The following is a 19125-nucleotide window of genomic DNA, read 5'->3' on the forward strand; positions in this document are numbered from 1 at the left end:
TGTCCCCCCCTGAACTCCACTGCGACTGCGACGAATCGCGAAGGCGTATCAATCAATACTTAAATAAAATAAAGTGGTAGTTAACTGAACACTGACTTGAGATTTGTTTCCAATTATACATGAAACTGGCAGTGAAAATATAACCTGTTGAAATGTCCAGTAATTACAAGTGGTATATTTTAAACCCTCCATATTTTTACAAACATTTATCAAAATAATGATTTAACGCAAGTGTATACCGGAGAATCTGAAATTTAGTGCTATTCTTAAATATAAGTTTTGGATTTCCTTGGGGCCCTTCGTACAATTTACAAACTCAGCCTAGCAGATAGGCCCTATCTAATAAATAACCCAGACCTTATTTATTTACACTTTATGAGTTACTTTGTATATACTTACATTTTGCATTTCATAATAGTTCAGCTTTGTCACTTAGACTAGAACAATACATATATAGGGGTGTATGATATGTTTCTATATTATTACAGGTCTTCAAAGAAAAAACAAAAGCACTTAAAACATGAATATCCAAAATTTGATGTAACTAATCATCCTCTGAAACTAAACATTGTGACAACAGTAAGTACTTTTATATTATAGATTACAGTTGACTTTGAGAAGTTCATGTTGGTATTGAATTCATGAAGATCTGGCACCTAGTTACATGGTAGCTACCTACCTAATAGGTACATGTTAGTAAAATTAATATGATTTCACTTTTTATTTCTTTTTATTTGCTATCATATCCACTACATTCTAGAAATTTACTGCTTCTCTAACACAAGAGACCACTGTTTTTGTTTTTAAATGTACCTACTCAATAAGTTCTAAGAAAATTACGGATCTATGACAATGTAACAAAGTAAAAATTTAACAAAGTAGTTTGACTTTATCCTCAAAACAATTAGATTCGAATTGCTTTAACATTTTTTTTTCAAAATATTTGCATGGTACATAAAAGTGGTAAATTTAATTTGTGTACCCTTCATGCTAGAAATGAGGTAAAAAAAGGATTTTCTTTTAATGAGTGTTCATTGTTTCAGAAACCTAGTCCCAGTACAAGTTTTATAGAAAACTTGAATAAATGGACTTCACCATTTGAAGAGATTGATCCACTGCTAAGGTTTGAGCAAATGGAACTAAACGAGGTAATAAATCATTAATTGACAATTATTTCAACAACCATTGCTTGGTTGTGGAAGTTCACGATGCCTATTATTTTTAATTTTATATAATTTATTGAATCAGGCATTACTTGCAGAGGTCCATATCAATGAACTAAAACAATTACTTTGGGTAAGAATTATTTTAGTTCATTTTAAATTTGTTTTTTTATGTAAATTTTAGTTGTCTGATAATATTACATGACATTAGCTACACAAGTTGATTGTAAATGTTTTTTTGTAAATAAATATTACATTATAAAAAACCAAAACTTGAACAGCCAATAAGTTTCAGGTGTCTTTTATTTGTTAAATTCAGTAATTTATTATTGTAAAAATATTTTTTCCAGGATCCCACTCCTGCCGAGCCGATAGCTGATGACAGTACAAATTATTCAAAGGCTTGGATTTCAAGGAGGGCAGTAATTCTTAACAAATACACCACTGGAGAAAAACTGACTATAATCAGCAGTTTTCTTCCTGGTGGCGAAAAAGGTATTCACCATTATATTTTATAGCTCAACTTTGTTTGCAACCTGCAAGAACTTGTATTTTACCCAGGAAATAAAGTATCTTGTCTTGTGTTAATCCAGATTATGAAATATCTGTTTTGTCAGAATCTGTTTAGTAATTTTTGCATGAAAGGTAACAAATATACACTCACAAACTTTCATGTTTATAATATTTGGTAACGCATCTCAATTTATCACAAATTGAGATTTTAACGCGAACGCGATCGAGACGTATTTAGTAACCAAAAACTTACACTAAGGGCACATGTCTAGAATAAAAACCGAAAATATCAGTTACACATCCAGTAAGTTAAGTATCATTTCTGAGAATGACTAGCTAATGAGTCATGGCTTTGTAAATTTTTTAGCAAGAAACTTAATTATTTTCTTAACTTGTTTAATTTTGAGTATTTTGACTAATGTCTTTTTTCTGTTTTTTTTTTGGTTCTTTAAGTTAGTTCTTTTTCAGCTCTTATTCGTCAGGTTTCTAACCTGAATGAGAAAGTAAAACACCGGCTAGAACAGCTGGATGACTTTGATGAAGACTCTGTTCGAAAAACTATGGGTTTATCCCAACAAGAATTTGTCAATAAGATTAATGTGCTTAATGACGAAATTAAAAAGGTATTATATTAGTGATTAAATTAAAAATTGGTGTTGTAATGGTGTTTGATATTTTTCACCTCAGCACCTCAAATAAGCAGGTTTTGCTATGAGAAATCAGTGAGCAAAATTCTGTGAGACAAAGTTACTTTTTAATTATTATTTTTAAATGCTGAGTTCAGTGTTGGGTCTAGTCTACTCACCAAATCCCAAATATTTGATCTGTCACTTGCACTTCATCACGAAAAAAGCGAGAGATAGGATCAAATGTGTTGATTACAATCTTAAATGAAATTTATGATATTAAAAATATTTCAATACCTAGGTCCTAGGCGAAGAACGAGATAGTATAGCGGAGCCCCTGTACGCGTTACTTAGCGAAATATTTCCAAAATGTAAATTTTCCCGATCTTTTAATAAAGTATGCAACCTCGTTGCACGAAAGCCGCTTCTCTTGTTTTTTAGAGTTCCGGAGCCAAAATGGCAAAAACGGAACCCTTATCCTCCCATAGATGTAGTGTGGGTGTTTTTTTTTGTCATACAACCCTTTTGTATGGGGTATCGTTGGATAGGTCTTTTAAAACCATTTGGGGTTTGCCACGAGGATTTTTCGATTCATTGATTTTTTTGCGAAATATTCAACTTTAAAGTGCAAATTTTCATTAAAATCGAGCGTCCTCCCCTCCACTCTAAAATCTAAATCGGTGGGTGGACTTTTTTTTTAAATTTAGGAGGGTAGTAAGTATGTAAATTAAACTTACAAGAAAAACTATAACGGTTAAGTTTTCTTGAGAATTATTACTTTAAGAGTAAATAGCAGCCTAAGGTATAAAATATACCTAAACTTGGAAGATTCCGTATAAAATACGAAATCCTTAGAAAAATATTCCTTAATTTTTTCGTAATAGCTACGGAACCCTATTTTGGGCGTGTCCGATACGCTCTTGGCCGGTTTTTTTATTTTTTTTATATAAAATAATTCCATATACTGCCTCTACTAAAGTTGGAATAAATATTTGTCAAATTGAATGAATTTGTAAGAAATCTATTTATGTTTATGTAAAAGAAATCTTAATAAAATCATATTTAAAGGTTTAATAACATTTATAATAAATTATACGTTTATTGTCTTAAATGACCCAAAGATGAGACTTTTTTGCAGTAAGTATAAAAAAATAAGTATGACGTATTTTATAAGAAGTTCTAAGTTCAAATTACAATTTCATGTTATGAGTATGAGATTTGTATTGTACCTACTGGACACTTTTTCGTTCCCAATCCAAAACTGTTTGGCATTCTTAATTTTCTGGTGACTTTTTAAAGATGTAATCGCGACTGTACGTATAATTTTTGAGTAAGGCTTTTAAATGTGATTATTATATTTGTTTCTTAATAATCGGATTATATTTTAAAAATATTTTTTTTTGTTTTGTAAACAGGTGGGTATATGTGGTTTTAATTCTTATGTTACATTTAGATTATGTTCTCGCTGCTGAGGTGAAAAATTGTATGTGTCACATCACACGAGACCAAAGTTTTTTTGCATCTCCTGTGTTTGAATCCCTTGCTGCTCTCAGGATTCTAGCCTAGAATCACTTGCTAACGCTCGTGATTCAATTATCCTTTTCGAACCCAGCCGATACGATTGTGCGGGTTAATTACAGATTACAGTTGAATTTGACATTGATAGTACATAAGGTCCACTGTCATACATAACTCTTACATTAGAATTTAGAACTTGACATGGATTGTACTTAAAGTCCATTGTCGTAACTCTTTTCATACTCGGCTGGGTTCGAAAGGGCTATAGAATCCTTCGCTTACTCGGGATTCAAAATCAACACTCGCAACAACAAAAAAACAACTGCTCTCTTGTTGCACATTATAACTATTTTCCTCTATATAAGATTCAAATGGTTTGTTTTTCAGGCTTGGGCATCAGAGCAACGGGTCAAAGCATTTAAGATTGCCATTCAGTGTTCTAAATTACTATCTGATGTTAATGTCATGCAATTTTATCCCAGTAAATTTGTGTTAATCACAGATATTTTGGACAAATTTGGAAATTTAGTGTTTGCTAGACTCAAGGATAGAAGCTATGGGTAAGTAATAATTATCACATGAGGTACTAGGACTAGGACTAGGACTAGGACCTCATTTTGTTGGGAATTCAAAAATTGTGAACAGAAATATTGTTTTTATTTTTAGTCCAAATGTTGTAAAATCGCATCAAGATATTGATCCAAGTGAAGTTCCTGAGGCAGCTAAAGAGACATGCCAAAATTGGTTATTCAAAATGGCTTCTATAAGAGAGTTGCTGCCCCGACTGTACATGGAGATGTCACTTCTAAAGTGCTACACTTTCATTTCAAAAGAGAATATAAAACCTGCTATAGCAAGAATTACCTTGATGATTAGAGGCATTGGTAATCCTTTAGTAGCCACTTACTTGAGACTGTACCTCTGTAAGGTTGCAGCAAATTTATTAGGAAATGAATGTGAAGAATTTTTCCATAGCAATTTAAAGGAATTCCTAGAGGAATACCAACAGGTGAGACAAGTAAATGGTTTCTGTGAATTAATCATTTAATGTGTAAAAGTATGCAAAATGGAACTGACACCATTTTAAGTCCAGCCTTATTCATCTTCTCGAGATTCTTCTATTCATTTGTACCCTAAACATTATATTTTCAGATTTTTCATCCAGCGTTAAGAAAAAAATTTGAAGTGCAGTTGTTAACTCTTGACAAATACTTGAGTCTCTACATCCCAGCAGTAGATTGGTTGATGTATGGAACAGTCAATTCAACTAAATGCAAGCTGACTCTGCTGGAGGGGTTACTTCAACAGTGTGAGGAAATGGAAAATAAGTAAGCTAATTAATTTAATTATTAAATATAATATACATAATATTTTGTATAAGTAGTATTTTGAAAGATAATTTTAGTAAGGATAATGTGTGAAAGAATGTTTTATTTTTTCAGTGAATTGTTGCTTTATTGTCTAATATCAGCGTTCGATTCGAGCAGTGTTAACATAAAGGCTACGAAAATATTAGAAATGGTACAAAATTCCACCGAAAAAATGGGTATGCGAGTTTTATTTCATTAATTATTATTATTATTTTTATTCGACTGGATGGCAAACGAGCAAATGGGTCTCCTGATGGTAAGAGATTACCACCGCCCATAGACACCTGCAACACCAGGGAGATTGCAGGGAGATTATTTAGTATTTATGTTATTTCATAACATTTGCTTATATACAGCGCCCTAACAAGCAGGCTAATTTTTAGGTAGGAATGCAATGCTCTAAATAAAAAACCCGCGGGCCTTTTATTTTGGCATTACAGCCCAAGGACAATTTTTTTATTATTTTTTTATTTTGTGGCAGGCACCACATAGTTCCTGACTTGGTACAAGTTCATGTTCAAGCAAAAAGGTTATGTATCTCAACTCGAAGTTTAACTATTGCTTCAAATTTCATATGTACTGAATTTTTTCTTAGAAAAACTGTAATTTAAGTTTATTTTGCCTCAAAATTAATGAATAATTTCAGTACCTGACAGATTTTAGGATATTATTTCAGTTTTGCGATTACTTATTTTAATTTAAATCCGCTATGTGCGCTAAAACATGCCGCCGCCCTGTCTTTTCTTTTATCTGCTGTGCAACGGAATCAAAATCGACCGAAGAATGTCTGTACCTAATGGATATATGGAGAAGGGAGGAAGAATGACGGTAGGTACAGATATTCTTCCGTGATCACTCTTCTATGAATAGTTATGAAATATTGCTTGATCGATCATTCCCGTACGTCGAAACCGAAACTCACCAATTCCAATACCTACAATTCATACTTTTCTCATTCTCCATATCAACTTCCCGCCCCCCAAGGACCATCGGATGACCCTTGTCTACTTGGGCTTCTAATAGTCTCGTTCGTAATTCTTTACTTACCGCCCGTAAGACACAATGTACTATTGTTTGAATTTTTTAGTTCTGTTGAGCGAAGTATTGATAGCGCTTGGAGAGCACCTATGCAATACCGAAAGCTACCAACAGGTGGCGTCCGAATCGCTAATTCAAACTTGGTGGAAAATCGCCAATAGCATGAAGTCCACAGTTAATTTCTTGCAAGTACTAGCACCCTGGATGCAGTTTGCTTGTATTCATTTATCGGTAAGCAAATATAAGTATGACACTAGCTGCGGCTCTATCGGCTTAGAATTCGTTTATCGCTATCCTGCGGGAACTATGTAATTTTCCGGGATTACAACTATTCTGTGTCCTTCCCCGGGACTCAAACTATCTGTATACCAAATTTCATCTAAATTGGTTCAGCGGTTTAGACGTGAAGAGATAACAAACAAACAGACACAAAAAACAGAAAGACACAAAATTTCGCATTCCCTAGAAAGGTCATAGGATAGGTTTTATCCCGGAAAATTGCATAGTTCCCGTGGGATAGCGATAATCAAATTCTTGGCAAACTAAGTCTTTGGGAAGTTAGTTATTATTTAATAAACGAATATTTCACGTAAACGAATATACTTTACGTACAGTCGAAGAAACTAAATTTCTTGTCATTGTGAAATTGTCTGTGAAAAGGTCCCACAGAAGTACCTGGTGGTGTATTTCTTAACTGAATTGTTTATTTCTTGTCTTATAAGAAATGGCGATGTTACAGGATTAGCGATAATTACAGGTCAAGAGCAGAGTATTATGGTAGGAAATATGGTACTAAGCATTGTATTGTATGTTGTCAGACACAACACGTTAATATAATCCTGCGGGGGACTATTCGATACATGATCAAATGCGGCAAGCCGGCTGACGAGTTTTCTGGAAATTTCCAATTTGTTTTACGAAGGATGCTAAACTCCATTCCAGACGTTGAAGAACTATTTTTAATGGTAAGTCCTTGCTATAAGTAAGTACATACTTGATTTATTAAGAAAGCACATGCTTTAAAGTTGGTGACTAAAATAAATAGATCTAAAACAAATAAGTATTCTGGATCACTAATTCACTACCATAAAATGGAATATCTCCGAAACTAATGCTTCGAATAAATTTAAATGTTAAAATAATTTATAGGTAATGTTCATAATATCAACATAAAAATAAATGACAAAACCGGCCAAGCGCGAGTCGGACTTGCTCACCAAGGGTTCTATACAAATTTTCCATTAACCATAGATGGAAGTTGTAAGTTTGTAACGTAAGCACTTGGGGTGGTTTCCGACATCGCACCCACGAGGAGTTCCCTGGGTTGACAAGGATGAATCCTCACTCGCTCAGATGGCATTAGTAAACAGGCTAAAATGTAATCTGTCTGGGGCTGTATTGCTTAACGCACAGGTGCTCGCGGTTCCATTCATCATCACACCATTCTCTACCCTCATCGTGTATCTGCCAGTCTTAGACTACATGGCATGGGATTGTTCTAAGTGCGTTAGACAACTTATCTAACGCACTTGGGATCACAATTTTTTCCTAATACATAACAGTACAGTATGATGATAGAAAGAGATGGTAAATGGGATCGCGCGCAAGCGCACTCGCGCCAAACAATACGGATTCAGGTTTAACATTGAGCCTTCGAGCTTTACGATTAAAGAAGTAACGTAATGTATTCGTTTCGCAGGATGCTTTTATGCCTTTAGTCGAGTTAGTGCAGACGTCGAACGCTCGCACGATGATGGCCAAAACCGTATTGTCCATATTCTTTACGAAATACAAATTGGTCAAAATCGAAGACCACATTGTTATTGGTAGCTTGATGCGTTTGTGCTGCATCTTGCATGATTCTATCAAGTAAGATTTTTTACATTGTTTATTTTCCGAAATTATTTTATTCTGCCAACCCTAAGCTTTAAGATAAAATTTTCACTATCTTGTTATTGGACGGAAACTAAGATTTTCAGTAAAATTCTCTGTCTGTGTTAATTTTGTCGCCGCTGCCATTATGGATCCGCTTATTGCTTACCTTGGAAAATCTCTATAAAACTGTGTTTCCTGTACTGCTTACTATGCGTTGGTGTTTAAAACGTCATTGCATTGTATTGTATTTTGTATTTCAATTAGCATTTAAAAAGTTGAACTTTATTTACAGTGCAGTAACGGTGGAGGATGAAGTGAAACTGTGCGCGGATCTGATCACCAAGTACATCCACGCTGTGGATTATCACGACGATCTGGAGCAGCAGCTCAACTTCTACGTCGAGAGTCGCGCGGCGTTCATCAAGCTTGACGCCGTACTGGTGGCTCTTGTACATGTAAGTGTCGTTCCTTCCCAGTGGCACTTAGGTATTAAGTGGGTCATCCCAGCCTATATACGTCCCAATGCTGGGCACAGGCCTCCTCTCAGAACAAGAGGGCTTGGGCCATAGTTCCCACGGGAACTTCGCACGCACCATTGAATCGCTTCCCAGGTTTGTGCAGGTTTCCTCACGATGTTTTCCTTCACCGCAAAGCTCGTGGTAAATTTCAAATGTAATTCCGCACATGAATTTCGAAAAACTCAGAGGTGCGAGCCGGGGTCGGCGGGGGGAAAATTTTTAAGGCACTGTGAGGCCAGGTGTAGACGATCATTTTCTTATACTCGGAACTCGATAATTCGTTTAAATGCCATTGAATTTAAATCCTCTAAATCAGAATAATATTTTAACTAATCCAGGGAACTATTTAAACTATTTTCCATACAAATCGAGGAACAACCTTGATCCACTGGGCAACCATAATGAAAATTGTGTGTGTGTACGTGCGTGTGTGGGAGTCTTCTCTGTGTGTGTGCGTGCACGTTTGTGCGTGTATAGGTTGCACATACAGGCAGAAACAAAAGCTTGTGCCAAATATTAACGTAAAACTGTTTGTTTATCAGTCGGTGAACGCGCTGGCGGCGCGCGGCGCGCGCGCGTCCCGCGGCTGGCTGCAGCGCGCGTGCGCGGCGTACTGCTTCGTGACGGCGCCGTCGCTGCACTGCCCGCTCGCCAAGGCGCAGCTCTACCTGCTCTCCGGACAGGTGGCGCTGCTCAACAACTGTATCGGACAAGGTAGGATCACTCGCTCAAATCTCGCTTTGGCACTGGGGGGCTACTAAGTACGAAATTTGAAAATCGACGCAGTTCGTAGCGTACCGTCCCTCTCACTCTCGTATTAAATAGTAGTACCTGGGCGACCGATCTTTCCTCGGGCTGAAACTCTATAATAAGCGTTTTCCCAGAGATAAGACTAAGCTAGATCGATTTGTCATCCCCGAAAACCCCCATATACCAAGTTTCATCGAAATTGTTGGAGCCCATTCCGAGACTGATTATATATACATACTAGCTTTTGCCCGCGGCTTCGCTCGCGTTAAATTTGGAATAACATACATTTACTTTCTGGGATCCTTTTTTCGTGTTTTGATTAAATTTTCGGAGGATTATATGGAAATACAAATACAGACAGATTTTCTTTTAGACAGATGGTGCAAATTAGGTAATACAAAAATCGACCTACCATACGTAATTAATTATGATTCTTACCAACTTTGAAACCCTGCTTCGCTGATTCAGGGTTGGAATTTTAGAAAACGTTAAAGTACATACTTTGCCCGCGACTTCACACACGATACACGATATAGGATTATATCCCGAGAAATTGTTAAATTCCCAGGAGCGCAGGAGCGGGACATGAATTACTGTTATGATCTATTTTAATATTCTTAATTGTCGATTAGAGACATTCTAGCTTTCTATTATTGAAATAATTTTGAAAATCTGCCTCAAAATGGGCTGTGCGTTGATCTATAAGTCAGTCAGTCAGTCAATCAGTTTCTTCTTTTATATATATAGATAATATTAAGAATTGCTTGTCTAAAGGTCCTTAGTCTGATGAGTCCGCTTTTTCAAGCTAAGTACCTCTTGTTTATTTACAGCCGAAGCAAATTTTAAAGCTCTCATCAGCTTGATACCGGATATTCCAGAGTTCGTCATAGAAGATGGACAAAAGAAAATGACCCATATTAAAGTTAGCAGCTTGATTAGCGACTTTCTGTCTACTCTGTTAATAATGCCGGTAAGTATAGGTAGTATTGGCTCGCACGGTCTCCAGACCTAACCCTCAGACTTTTATGCCTAGGGACGGGCGTAAGAGTTAGTTTTATGTTACGGAGGTATTAATTGAAAGGATAAACGCAGCTTTTTTTTTATTTGAGTGGATGGCAAACGAGCAACTGGGTCTCCTGATGGTAAGAGATCACCACCGCCCATAAACATCTGCAACAGCCTAAGATGGCCTAAGATGGATGTTTATGACAATGAAAGCCGAAATGCGGCTAGCTACCGTAACTGAGATGTCGGGCGTGCATTAGGAACAGGGGAGAACAATTAGAAGAAAAAAATGTTAAGTATTAAATAAAGTTCAATTTGTCTAACCAGTTTTAAAAAAATCATAAAAATAAAGTTGCTTTACTCGCTAACTCCGAACAATTTCCGCCTTAGCGACGGAATACCCCCGTAATTTAACTCAGATTTATTTTTTATCAATGTGGTGTGTTTGACGGTCCATGTACGGAACAGCCTGTATAACTGTTCTCGACCTTTGTCTCATATTAAAAAACTAGCTATTGCCCGCGACCCCATCCGCGTAGAAGTATGAAAAATAGTTAACGTCCTATATTCTCAGACCTACTGAATATACACAAAAAAAATCATAAAACTCGGTCAAGCCGTTTCGGAGGAGTTTGTTCACAAACATTGCGACCCCAGACTTTTATATATTAGATTAGATAGTCAATATTAAGAAAAATTAAAGAGACTAGAATTTTTTTCGACAATCATGGCCTTACTACAAAAACCTAAACGTCGTCGCTATCGGAAAAACCATCTACACGCCAAAATAACTTCTATGAACTGAGATGTGTTAAACACATGCTCAACGGTTGTTTGGGTTTTTGTGGTAGCACGAAACTTATCATTTAGTAAAGAGGTGAAAACATTATCACCGTTTGTGTGAAAAAGCTATTATTACATTACTAAGGTAACAACGATTGGCAAAGAATGAATGAGGCGAGATATAAAATTTATAATTTTAGGATAACATGGACAGTAATGTAAAAGCTTACATTCTGAGTGGATTCATTAAAACCATCGAGAGAATTCATTGGAGGAAAACAGACCCACTGTATTACATGTCGCTGCTACATACATTAGATCTCCTCTGCGAAATGACACACGAAAACTACGCCTATAGCATTGATGGAGGTTAGTAACAGATACTTATCTAACAATTTCTGATTTAAGCCGAATCAATATCAGACAGAACAGGTTTTTTTTCTCCGATTTTAAGTCGATGGTGCCATTTCCGTTACATTTTGTGTCATCATCATCATCATCCCAGCCTATATACGTCCCACTGCTGGGCACAGGCCTCCTCTCAGAACAAGAGGGCTTGGGCCATAGTTCCCACGCACATCACACACATTTTGTGTATTTTATAAATATTTTCCATTATTAAGGGCAAAATTTTCAACAGGCCAAGCACATTTTTATTTTATATTATTTTTTTCTATTTTAGTGATATCAAATGACAAATTGTACGGTTCCGACGAAGAATATATAGAGAGCATCGAAAATTACTCTTCCAATATCACTCAAGAGATTCTAGTGGTTCTAAAAGCCCTCGCTGACTCCAAAGAGACCAGAAAACAGTATGAACTTGCGCTGGAACTATTCTGGCGCGTCATCAGACGAGGGGACTTAGAGGACAACTCGATGGCCAACCTGGCTGCTAACCTGTGGATGCTGTCTCGCAAACTGCAGGATTCCAATCAAAGAGTCTCCGTTAGTATTCCAAAAGCACAAAGCAAGCAATTAATTGCCAAAATAGTTAATCTTATTCTATCCAAAAAAAAATTGGGGGTCACGTGAGTTTGATTTGGTAAAACGAAAATACTAAATAATATAATATAAACGTTCCTTGTCTAAGGAGCTGTTTCACCATCCATTGATTAGTGTTAACTGGCGGTTAGGTGTGATGCCGTCTCTATTTGTTTTGTTCGAATAGACGGAGACGGCATCACATTTAACCGTCGGTTAACGCTAATCAATGGATGGTGAAACAGCCCCTAAATATAGTTTCTTTGATACAACGTAACATAATACAAATACGTTTCATTCAATTAAAAACGCAAACGTATTTTTGGTTTCATTTTACCGATGTAACTCAAGTGGCTCGAGTTTTCTATTGACTAGTAAACAAAAAAAGAAAATAGATTACTATGGTCATTACATGTATAGCGCTCTTGATTACGTAGTAATTTCTTTAGCCTTCTGAAAAAATTGTATAGGACTGCCTAGCCTCGCCAAATCCCAAGCAGCACGACAAGCTGTATAGAAGCTGTATTTTAGTTTTATTGTATTCCACAGGCTATATAGTGAGGCTGTACAAGGGCTGTATAAGCGCTTATACAACCTCTATAAGTAAAATTGGGCCCCTTGTTATACAGCCTTATGCGTTATTATAGCTGTATAGTTGCTGTATAGCTAAAAATAGGCTGTACTATAGCTGTAGAAGAGCTGTAGTATGATGTTGAAGAAAACCATAGGCATATAGTTATTCTCTTATAAGTTTCTTAAAAAGATAATAGTTCTTCATTGGTTTTTTATGAGAATTACAATGTGAAATTTATGAAAACAACCGCTTATTCTTTTTAGTTATGATAATGGTGGGCTGCCAATTTACTGTGAAGTTATAAGTCAAGAATAAATGTTGGACTTTAGGTAGTGATAATTGTAGATTCAACGTGCCGATTTATTTTTACTGGGAAATAGTGCATAGTTTTGTGGAAAAATATTCACGCGCCCGCGAAATACTGAAGAATTCACGAGAAATATTACCAAAACAAGTAAGTAAGTTTATGGTTTTGAGGTTAGAATCATAAGATTGTTAAATAATACTGTACAACAGGTATCAATTATGATTTATTTATCTGAAAATCATAACTATAACTTCAGCAATACTCAAAATAATGTAAGAAGTCATATTTTCTTTTATTGTTATTTGTTCGAAAATGGCGACAGATTTTATACAGCGTAAAAGATATCTGGAGAGTATTATAGATTCCGTGGTTTTACTACGCACTTTCTGGATTCCATTTCACAGCTTTTACCCTTTAATAGCCGTTATAATATAATATTTTTATTATATAGGCTGTACATCAGTTTTCAGCAAATAAATTATACAGCATGTCAGTAATACAGATTAAAGCTGTATTACAGAATTCATTTATTATTATAGTTCTATAAAATCATATTTGACAGAAGTTATGAAACTATTACACTGACAAGAGTGTACAGTTACGCATTAATAATAAGCTTTAGAAAGTAGTTTTAATATACCATTATACAGAAACAAGTATAAAGTGATACCATTTATAACTTATAGCTGTAGTAAGTAAGTGATCACATGCAAAATACAGCCTCTATGCAGCTTGAAGGATAACATTAGATTGAAGTGTCAAAAAATGCATAGGGTTTTAAAGTGGAGTTCAAATATTCTGTTTTAAAGCTTTAAGTTTACACGGAGTATTTTATAAAAACTTAGTACAGCTTTAGCTGTATAATAACGGTTTAATCACTTTTATAAGTAAATAATCTTTTCTTGACACCTTTATGGATCACCAGTAGAACTCTAAGTTCTAATAGTGCTGTATGTTTGATGTCGGCAACGCTTGCGTGCTGCTTGGGAATACCTGCTAAAATATTGTTCGGGACTCGAGAAGATAAAAAATACATAAAAACAGCGTCACTGTTTATCTGAACAAAAGCGTCAATATTGTGTAAATATATAGCTCCATTTTTAACTACCAAGCATTTTTCAACATGTCCCACACAGCAATACTAAAAATTAAATATTTTTTGTTTCAGATAAGTATGTTGCTGGCGTTAAAAAATGACAAAACTAAAGTCAGTCAGCAGTTGCTCCAAAAACTGCAGGATAATGCGTAAGAGAATCGATTAGTTATGTACGAGTATAAGTAACGAAACTATAATCATCATCCTATATAGTCGGTATGTACGCGTCCCGCTGCTGGACACAGACCTCCTCTCAGAAGCTTGGGTCGTAGTTCCCACTGTGCGGATTGGGAACTTTAGAAACACCGTTGAATTGATTCGCAGATCTGGCAGGTCCGGCAGCTGTCTCGCAAGCCTTGGGATTTGACCTGCACAAGGTCAAACCCCAAGGCTACCACGACTACAAAACGAAACTTTACATGAATTTACATTTTTTTTATTATATTGAATGATGTTTTCCTATGAGAATATATTTTCACAAAAACCTACAAAGCATTTTTATTTGTGTAATAAATATGTAATAAAAAAGGTTGATTTAAAGCTAACCCGTATGTCAGAAGTTAAAAAAAACTGCATTTAAGTCTCTTTTGGTTCAAAGACTACATATTTTCCAAATTAAAATAAACGTAGAAAAAGATAGCCTTAAATTTGGCACATATCTGTGCCTGGAAAAACGAGAGGTTAAAACAGACGACGATATTTAGTGCCGATTTTACCAACAATTAAACGATTTATCAAAGACAAGCATTGTACGTGAAATCGGCACTTAAAAGGTTATATTCCACAAGCGGAATTAATTACATACCTACTTAATCTAAGCTTCGTGGGGTGGAATACACTCAAGCTTTTAAACAGCTACATAAAAATTTATCTATCGATATATCTTTGAATCTAAATGAACGTGAAACAAAATTTCGGTGGATTGTCAAACTTGCCATCAAACCGGACAAGACGACCACTTAGTTAAAGAGTGTAACGACTATGAGGAATGAACAAAACCTAAGTTAACTCATTCTACACCTATATCCTCTGATACGTGCCCGCGGTGGTCGGGTAAACGTTTTTCCTCGGGCAGCGGGAGCGGCGCCGGGTCACGACCCCCGGCCGCGCAGATGTAGTAAGCGGGCATTGTCCGCCGAGACACGCTTGAGCGCGCCCCTCGGTTGCGCCGATCTTTCACCTGCGCAATATTGACGCCTATAAAACCTTGTCTTTGTAATATTGTCACGTTACTTTCATTCCACGCAGAACCAGAAAAGCAGCTCGACCGAACGAGGAGTAGTGGACGTTAGGGTTCTCACTTGGGTTTTCACCCATATCAAAAATGTCTAGACTCGGATGTCTGGTACGTTTTTTTATTTGAGCTATCAAAAAGTTACGGTAACTTACGGAGTGATATCGTTTTTAAGCTGATATTTGTTTGCAGTTGTTGATTTGGACAATATGCCAAGCAGTGTTTGCCAGCGAAGATAAGGAGAAAGGATTTGTTCAGCCCTTGGACTTCGCCCCTATTTTTGATGGCGTTAACTCTGGTTAGTATTTACAAATTTTTATCGCTTTTCTTTGACTATCCCAACATAACATGCTTTTTAATCGAAAATACAATCATGAATGGTGTGGTTTTTTCAGGCCTTACTTCATTGGCTTCAAATCCCATTGCGGCAGCTTTGCTTAAAGTAGACAAGAGTCAGTACCCTCAGTTGTTTGACACTGTTGTCAGTAGCTCCCTTGACTCTCTTCAAAAACGAGTAGCGCCTCAGGATACGACGTTCGCTTACGAGAACTTTGGTTTTAATCCTATTGCTAGCCAAAGTTTCCTTCCGCCTGCGAAAGCGGCTCGGCTAGTGGCGCCGCCGGCGCAGCGGCCGGCTCAGGCGGCTCCTTATCAGCGCCAACAGTTTAGACCCCTATACGATATTCGAACTGTACATGACGCCGATTACAAGGTTTACAAACCTGAAGAAAATGAGCAAGGAGAGATTTTAGCCGCTTTAAAACAAAATCCTAGTGTTGCAGGATATTTTAAGCCCGCTGTTACCAATTTAGAAATAGCCCACCCGCTTAAGTACCGCAAAGAGGAATTACTTGAAAATCCTGAAGCCGAACAAAACTATAAGCCGAATGGTTATATTGCAGGGCCGCCTCGCTTACGGAGATACACAGGAGAACGGAGACGAGAAAATTTGAAGAAAAGCAGTGATGAAGAAGAAGACCCTTATGATTATAGATCCGAGTATATTTCTAGGCCGAAGGCTTTTGACAGTGGAACGTACAGCAGCGCTTACAAAGAAGAGAAAGATCCTAACAAGGATTACGAGTACCCGTACGGCGGCTACGACTCTGGATATGATCATAAGGAATATGAAAGAATCAAGGAACTGTCTGAGAAGCAAGCTGCGGAAATAAAACAAAATCCAGGAAACTGCAAACAAGTCAACAGGGATGGTATGACATGCAGTGTATGTAAGGATCCAAAAACAGGAGGAAATTATGAATCCTGCTCTTACGTTGCGGAGCCGAAAAACAACAAATATGCTTACTCTAAGGAAAAAAAGTTCGATAGTAACGACGAACCCGATGAACCAGAGGCTCAGGGAAAAGATGAAACGCCTAGAAAGTCAGCCAAGTATGTAGATGCGAAAGAAGATGAGAAGTCCTCTGAAGAATACGCCAAGTTAACTGCACCTAAAGAAGAAAGTGAAGAGGACGACTCTAAAGATAAGTACAAAGCATACTACGTGCATAGCTCTAAACCCACCCCAAGCGAGGCCCTGCGCGCGGCTAGTGACGAGAGCTCGGAAGAGAAAGCTGCAGACCCTTTGGTAAAACCCTATAATTACAAACAAGCTTTACCCGAATTTTATACCGACAATGAGCCCAAAAAAGATGTTGAACATGTCTTAGCTGAATTTAAAAAGAAGGATAGATCGACCTGCAAAAAGGTTCAAAAAAACGGTATGACTTGTTTTCAATGCGTCGACAAGAACGGACTTAAAAATGAAGAATGCATGTTTGTATCCGAATCGGCACCGAAAAGGAGTCATTTGGCTTACCAGGAACTTAAAGAATTCCAATCACAGCCCGCAGTCCCCGACAGTAACAATGTAGGAGCCGAAAGTAAAATTGTTACAACGAACTCACCTCCAGTGCAAAAATCAGCCGCTTACGTGGTTGCTAATTCTGGATACGGCAAAAAACTAAAACGAAAAAAGGCTGTTCAGGGCGCCACGACCGCTGCCGCCACCAGCCCCGTCGCCAGCGCCGTGGCCGCCGCTTCCGCGCCCGTCGCCACGGCTACACCCCTCAGGCCCAAAAGGTCCGTCGACTCCGAAGCGGAAGCACGTGCTGAAATCGCTGACGAATCTGAATTAGCACCAGAAGAATTTGCAGGTGACAGTTCAAAGGGAGCATACTGGGCAGAAACCATGCCTCGCTATAGCGCGGCCCTGGGGGTCACCCTGCCCGAGTTCATGTTGTCAAGGTCGGAACATGAAGCTTCTTTCGACGAGACTGTCGCAGGCGTGTAAGAGATTAAGGCTGAAGTTATTTGCCAACGTATTGTTAGTAGAGCGTGTCCGTTGTCAACACCTTTTTAGATAAAGCCTGAACAGAAGGTAACGGGTATTCGTTGCGTAATGCGCCGAGATTTCACTGTTTGCCATGCTTGGTGCTGCAAATCAGGCGTGAAAATTCAAACGAAAACAAGAAACTATTACGAAAAATAAATAGAAAGTAGTACCTAATACTTATCGAGCGTATTGTGTTCCGGTTAAGTGAATAATCATTTCAGTCAATCAATTATAAGTTCGGATGCATTTCGCCAAAATTATTGAGTGCTACTGCTACCACGAGTAATGTCAAATAAACCTTAACCTTTTGATTAGAATTGTTTATCTCTTGGTGTTTGTTGTTAACTAGTTTTAGATGTTTTTGAAATAAAATGACTATACGTTTTGTTACGTTATAGCAGTTTTATTTTGACATATTTTGAATGTTTTGTGAATTATTCACAGGGTTTGATTAACAATAAGAAACAAACAATACCTCTTTACCTACTCCAAAAGAGTTAGGCTTTTACTTTTTTGTTTCCGATTTTTTTTTTCAAGAAAAAAAAATGTGAATTATCCATGTCTATAAGTAAAATTCAAACATGTTAACTCCTTTATGCATTAGCCCACTGAGCGCACCACCCTCACGAGGCAAGCGCATGTGGCATGATTTTTTTCGACACAGGGCTCAAAAACGCAATGAAAATGGCTTGGCTATAAGTTTGTTAAGTTCGTGTTAACTTACTTGTCACTGATATTTTGCAATTTGTTTCACATAGTCAAAAGAAAAGTTTTGCTATAACAGATCTGTAACTGCATCAGTTTCTCATAGGTAAGAATCGGGTAGTTTCCTGGGTAAAAAAATATTATCTATTCTTCAGTGTGTACGTTAGATTACCAGAAAATATTAGATACGTATTTTTTATTTTGTCAATCAAACAAAAAGTGTCAAAAATGAAGCGCGTCAAAGTTCGGGTGGAGGCCCGTGACGTCGCGCCGTGGTAAAAAGTGTCGCACGCAGTGAGGTCACGCACAACTTTAACTGACTAATTCTTGTTGTTTTGTTTAATTGACAAAAGTACAAATTTAGTATTTTCTGACAAATAATTAGATTTTTAGGACAGTAGCCTATTGGTCGTAAATCAGTTTTAAACAGATTATTATACAAGAAGGTATTTAGAGTAAGTACATGCCAAATTTCAATTCAAATAAAAAACAATACAAAATCAAATGAAATTAAACTGTACAGCACTCAAATAAAGTACCCAAATAGAACAAAAAAAATATAAATGAATAAAAAATGCAATAATATAAAAATAAATAAAAACAGTGCATGTATGTTATATTATGTAAGGTAATGGCGAATTGACTGGAGCTCAATTCTAGCCAGAATAATAAACAGATCGAGGCTTCCGAGTATAATTATTTTCATGTAATTGGAGCAATTGTGAACATAG

The 19125-nt window shown here is 36.9% G+C and overlaps 2 protein-coding genes across 3 annotated transcripts; both read left to right on the forward strand.

Annotated features, from left to right (window-relative positions):
* Nucleotides 1-14561, forward strand: LOC141428122 (VPS35 endosomal protein-sorting factor-like). Of its 2 annotated transcripts, none has more exons than XM_074087885.1 (18): nt 1-172; nt 489-579; nt 1044-1148; nt 1514-1658; nt 2130-2299; nt 4208-4380; nt 4487-4829; nt 4973-5148; nt 5263-5366; nt 6278-6459; nt 7047-7193; nt 7928-8097; nt 8396-8558; nt 9164-9335; nt 10202-10341; nt 11360-11528; nt 11842-12107; nt 14193-14561. In XM_074087885.1, the coding sequence occupies exons 1-18, from the start codon at nt 153-155 to the stop codon at nt 14271-14273; spliced, it is 2817 nt and encodes a 938-aa protein (XP_073943986.1). In that variant the 5' UTR covers nt 1-152; the 3' UTR covers nt 14274-14561. The 2 variants fall into 2 exon arrangements, with proteins under 2 accessions (XP_073943986.1, XP_073943987.1); XM_074087886.1 differs by having other exon boundaries at nt 2145-2299; nt 14193-14560.
* Nucleotides 14562-15277: 716 nt separating this feature from the next.
* LOC141428123 (uncharacterized) lies at nt 15278-18079 on the forward strand. The gene is made up of 3 exons (XM_074087887.1): nt 15278-15465; nt 15547-15652; nt 15750-18079. The coding sequence occupies exons 1-3, from the start codon at nt 15445-15447 to the stop codon at nt 17645-17647; spliced, it is 2025 nt and encodes a 674-aa protein (XP_073943988.1). The 5' UTR covers nt 15278-15444; the 3' UTR covers nt 17648-18079.
* Nucleotides 18080-19125: the final 1046 nt, after the last annotated feature.

This window comes from Choristoneura fumiferana, chromosome 5, assembly GCF_025370935.1.
Source record: "Choristoneura fumiferana chromosome 5, NRCan_CFum_1, whole genome shotgun sequence".
Lineage (NCBI taxonomy): Eukaryota > Metazoa > Arthropoda > Insecta > Lepidoptera > Tortricidae > Choristoneura > Choristoneura fumiferana.